The sequence below is a fragment of the Oncorhynchus tshawytscha genome, linkage group LG09 (genome assembly GCF_018296145.1).
Source record: "Oncorhynchus tshawytscha isolate Ot180627B linkage group LG09, Otsh_v2.0, whole genome shotgun sequence".
In the NCBI taxonomy this organism is placed as follows: domain Eukaryota; kingdom Metazoa; phylum Chordata; class Actinopteri; order Salmoniformes; family Salmonidae; genus Oncorhynchus; species Oncorhynchus tshawytscha.
The window spans coordinates 60,110,692-60,115,844 of NC_056437.1; the positions used below are offsets into that span (position 1 = coordinate 60,110,692).

The window sequence follows — 5,153 nt, forward strand, 5'->3', positions numbered from 1 at the left end:
GTCTGGCAATGGCTGGATCACCTCCTGAGAACATGTTACTCTGGCGAATGGTGCTTGTTTTAATAAAGTTAGGTCAAAGCCTAAAAGGCTAGGGACGGCTTTGACTGCATGTGCTGGTATGGATGTGGGTACTCAGACCCGCAAGCCACTGAGGGCCCTCATGAAGACTACAGATTTTTTGTGGCCCCCACCCCTATCCAAGTTGGCATCCCTGATTTAGGGATGGCTGCAAGATCACATAATGATAGTATTCTACATAACATACCCAAATATACTGTAGTAATAGCATAGTATAACATTACTGGAAGACAAAAAACACCACCAAATTTCTTAGGAGGTTTTTAGGATGATTGTGCACATGGTCACATGCTTCTCTCATGTGGCCAAAACTCAACAGCATCTCAAGAAGAGCTAAATCAGGGATGCCAACTTGGATAGGGGTGGGGGCCACAAAAAATCTGTAGTCTTCATGAGGGCCCTCAGTGGCTTGCGGGTCTGAGTACCCACATCCATACCAGCACATGCAGTCAAAGCCGTCCCTAGCCTTTTGAGGGCCCTAAGTGAAAACTTGAAGAATTATCATTCATGGTGGACAGTGGGAAATGTGAACGGACTCGAGGTTGGATGACCACCAAAATGTGCGTAAAGTAGTGGTAAAAGAACGTGATTCGAATCTTCAGCTCCAATGTATCATTAACACAGCAACAGTCGTAGGCCATGTTCGAGAGGCTCAAACCCGCAATGCATCATGGGTAAATTGTGACTGACCGATCTTCAAATAATGAGTCGTTTTGATAAAAGGTGCTTTGTAGAGCAGTCGCCTGCAGTCATTTTGATCCACTTAAATATGGCCAATATTGTCTAAACCCTGTCCATTTCTATAATTTCTCTTCTTAAAATTGTATTTTAAATCCTAATCCTAATCCTAATCCTAACCACACTGCTAACCTTATGTATAACACACATATTTTATACCTTTTGTACTAAATTTAGACTTTGTGGCTGTGGAATTGGTCAGTGCCATCCTGAATTCTTGAGACATAGCTACACCATTGAAGTTGACATTTTAAATGGTTAAAGTAAGAGTTAGGTAAGGGTTATTGTTTAAGTCGTTTTTTTAAGTCTATGTACTTTACTATTTATATTTTTGACAACTTTTACTTTTATTCCACAACATTCCTAAAGAAAATAATGTACTTTCTACTCCATAAATGTTCACTGACATCCAAAAGTACTCGTTACATTTCATATGCTTAGCAGGACAGGAAAATGCTCAAATTTCGAGCACTTGTCAAGAGAACATCCCTGGTCATCCATACTGCCTCTGATCTGGCGGACTCACTAAACACAAGTGCTTCGTTTGTAAATTATGTCTGGGTGTTGGAGTGTGCCACTGGCTAGCCATAAATTTAAATAACAAATACATCGTTTGCCTAATATAAGAAATGTTTCATACTTTTACTTTTGATACTGAAAGTAACGTTATATTTTAGCAATGACATTTAAAACCAAATACTTTTGAACTTTTACTCAACTAGTATTTTACTGTGTGACTTTCATTTTTACATGATTCATTAAGGTACAGTATCTTTACTTTTACTCGTATGATAATTGGGTACTTTTTCCACCACTGTATCTAGTGGAAATTGGGAGAAAGAGACCCAGGGCATAAATGAATGGAACTCATGTTAGATGTACAACATAGCCAACAGGGGGAGACAAAGTGCGAGTTTACATGTAAACCTGAATCCATCCATCCTTTAATCAAAAATAATAATCGGTGGCATGTAGCTAGGGTTGACGCTTAAAGTTAGCTAGCTATGTGGTCATGGATACGGTGCCCATGTTATGAGAAACAACAGTGAAGCACAGCAAACTAACGTTAGCTAGCCATACTGCGAGTTCGTTTAATGGTATCTATTGGTAAGTACTGGTAAGTTAGATAAATATTTGTTGTTGGGATGATAACAGTCATAAGTAGCGCTAGTTAGCTAACTATGAATCCCAGTTAGCTATTGTAGCTAGCAAATAGTTAGCTAGCATTGTTGGTTAACAGTAGCAAGTACTGTAGCTTACATTGCATTGCACACACCCAGTGGTTAGCGCGCTGACGCATGACACGCACACATGCACGGAATACATGACAATGACCTAAACACTTGGATGGAAGTGTAGCTAGCTAATTTGTCCAAAGCAGTTCAAACTATAGTAGCAAACTAGCTAGCCAACTTTGTTGTTTAAATTATGAAAAGAATATACAAAAAAGGTAGGAGTTTTTAAATTATATATCTATTACCATAAGAGTGCTGTGATGACCAGAACAAAGCAGACAGCAGAGCTGGACAAGCATCTGGATCCAGCTTCAGCTGCTAAGCTCACAGAGAAGAGTGAGTAAGCTCCAGCCCTAACATCAGCTACACCTATACCACAACCACGGTACCCAGCCTCCATCCCTGACCAAACTCCCTTCCCTCCCGTAGGCCCCGCTGACAGCAGCAAGGGGGGCACAGGGATCATGTCCCCCAAAAGTCAGGGGAGGGCAGGCACAGCATCCCCCTACAATCTGGCTCCGGCTCCCTTCGGCCTCAACCAGAACCACGTGGTGTGTCTGCCTCTGGTCTCCGAGCACCTGAAGCTCCTGTGGGCGTGCTCAGACCAGACCCAGGAACTGGACGGTGTGACTTATCTCATAGAGGCCTTCAACGTGTTCCCATACCCGACCCTGGGGGAGACGGCATCGCTCGCCCAGAGCTGCTCTCTACATCTGGACCAGGTATAGTCCCCTGTACAGTCCCCAGTCCTCTTGCCCTGATACATGGTTGTCCACTTCTAGTTGACATCTACATAGCATGGGCAAACTACCAACACATGGTCCTTGCTCAGCTTCTTTCCTTTAGTCATTAGGAGTCAGCAGCACATGTCTTGTGAAAACAACCAATCTTATCCTGTCCTTATCTTAGGTCAGAGTGTGGTTTATGGTCCAGCGGCTCCGCTATGGGATCAGCTGGGATGCAGAAGAGATCTGTATGGCACGGTGCAAGATGTGCGGACCAAACCAGGCGAAGGACAAAAAAGAGAAAGAGGAGAAGGTATTGCCTCCCCTCAGTAAGGAGGATGATGGGAGAAACAGGATCGAACATTCACCTGTCTCCACCTCCAATCAGCTTAGCAGCCTGTCCTTCGAGTCCTCCTCACCCGTTCCTCGAAAAAGCCGTAAACACCACCTTGTTGTTGCACCCAATAACTCCAATCTGCAACACCCTTCTCCTCCACTCCCTCTGTGCTTAGTGGCGCCCCCCACAACCACAGGGCAAACCCTCGAAGCCCCCGACAAACCCCAGAGGCACTGTCAGGATTTTCACTCAGAGCTGTGGCGGAGCTTCGGCCGTAACACAAATCCTCCGAAGGAGGAGCTCCAGCGTCTGCAGGCCCTCACCAGGCTCCACATGAAGTACATCCGCAAGTGGTTCTGCAACCGGCGTTTCTTGCTCCACCACCGCGTCAAGGCCGACCCAGAGTCTGAAGAGAACGGCCAGTCACAGTCCAACGACCTCCTGTCGTCACAGACACAGCTTATTCAGCGTCTGACACAACCACCACCGCCAACTGACAGCAGGGTCAGACCATCACCGGCAAAGAAAAGGGTCTGTCAAGTAGATGATGTCGACTTCCTAAGCAGGAGCCGCAATGGTAACCCTGTCCATGGCAACCCCGCTAACACCCCCCACCAGATTAGGTCAAACTTGAAGGTGAAGGAAAAAGAGATAGAACCAGCGGACATACAGAAGAAGACTGGAGCAGCAGACAAAGAGAAAACGGCCAGAGCTGGAGCTAAGAGATGGACAAAGAACGTCAAGAAGGAACTGAAGGAGGAGCGGAAAGCGGTGGGGATCACCAAATTCATCGATGACGACGGAGAAGAACAAGTTCTCAAAATGGGCCCGTGGCCGAAGAACAAGACAATAGCCCAGCTGGAGCTCCTGAGACACTTCTTCCTCACCTGCCAGTGGCCCACCAAAGGGGACTACACGCAGCTGCAGCAGCAGACAGGCCTCTCGCGGAAAGCTCTCACCCAGTGGTTCGGAGACACCCGCTACTACGTCAAGAAGGGCATGGAACGCTGGATGAGTGGGGAAGAGCACCAGAAGGTCCTGGCGCAGATTAGGGGGAAGCAGAGGCAACGGCAGAGGGACTGGTTGATGACTGAGGAAACCGGTCCATCAGGGTCCTCCTCCGTGCCGTCTTTTGCTTACCGTGACTCATAGTGCTAATGGGGAGGCTGGCAGGGAGGAGGATGGAGCTGGGACTTTGAGACCTATGAATGGCGTGAAGCTGGAGTGACCGCTGGGACAGACTTGGGGTACTCAATAGTATAAAAAGGCTTCTTCTCCTTTGTGCTCTCTCCTCTAGGAGCACTGATCCAGCATGGCCTAACAGGTGAAATGTTATTTGTTGAAACTTGAAATCTGAAACTCACCTGTCTGCAGTGATGGAAAAGGAAGCCGAGTATTGAGTCACACCCCTGCTGTAATGCTGGAGAGGCCTGGAGGGTGCTGAAAAGGGCTACATATTAGGAATTGTCACGAATGAGGCAGCATTCTGTTTTTATGTTACAAGTTGTTATGTTTATGATGTTCTAGTCTACTTTAGTTGTAGCACTATTGAAACTGGCACTTCCTGTTCAGTTATTCATTCAAATGGCAATTCATGTTTCAAGTTCCATCACGATTTTATGCTGGGAAGTTTCTATGACATTGCATTGATGTTCCTTGTTTGATATGTTCAGAGTGTAAAGAATTAGGGAAACTACCAGACCTGCGACAACCTATGTCCTTGGGTGCATCCCAATAATCTCTCCTTCCTCCTGAAGTGTGCACTTGCGCATTCATTTCTCCCCATAAAGTTAAAATCATTGGAGTGATGTAAGACATGGGCTAGGGGGGAGTCCATTAAGGGAATTGAACAAGTGCACACTTTGGGAGAACAGAGATTATTGGGACATAGCTTAAGGTGTGGTCTTATTGGTAGTAAGAAAGTAGATCATTTATTTTGATTTCAGAGCTAGTATGTGGAGTCGTATCTGGTTCTTTGTGTGGTGAACAGGTTTCTTCCCATTTGTGAATAAAAACAACTGTTCTCCTTGTTCTGCAATT

The 5,153-nt window shown here is 45.7% G+C and overlaps 1 protein-coding gene across 2 annotated transcripts; it reads left to right on the plus strand.

Moving 5' to 3' along the window:
- Nucleotides 1–1,331: 1,331 nt before the first annotated feature.
- LOC112214629 (zinc fingers and homeoboxes protein 1) lies at nt 1,332–5,151 on the plus strand. Of its 2 annotated transcripts, none has more exons than XM_042327164.1 (4): nt 1,332–1,933; nt 2,303–2,387; nt 2,481–2,773; nt 2,961–5,151. In XM_042327164.1, the coding sequence occupies exons 2-4, from the start codon at nt 2,312–2,314 to the stop codon at nt 4,263–4,265; spliced, it is 1,674 nt and encodes a 557-aa protein (XP_042183098.1). In that variant the 5' UTR covers nt 1,332–1,933; nt 2,303–2,311; the 3' UTR covers nt 4,266–5,151. The 2 variants fall into 2 exon arrangements, with proteins under 2 accessions (XP_042183098.1, XP_042183099.1); XM_042327165.1 differs by having other exon boundaries at nt 1,332–1,923; nt 2,305–2,387.
- Nucleotides 5,152–5,153: the final 2 nt, after the last annotated feature.

Bases quoted from the DNA above. Each gene is read 5' to 3' on its own strand.
- LOC112214629 (XM_042327164.1), top strand. From the start codon at position 2,312: ATGACCAGAACAAAGCAGACAGCAGAGCTGGACAAGCATCTGGATCCA. The intron at 2,388-2,480 runs GTGAGTAAGCTC...TCCCTCCCGTAG, and splicing joins TGCTAAGCTCACAGAGAAGA to GCCCCGCTGACAGCAGCAAG. The intron at 2,774-2,960 runs GTATAGTCCCCT...TCCTTATCTTAG, and splicing joins GCTCTCTACATCTGGACCAG to GTCAGAGTGTGGTTTATGGT.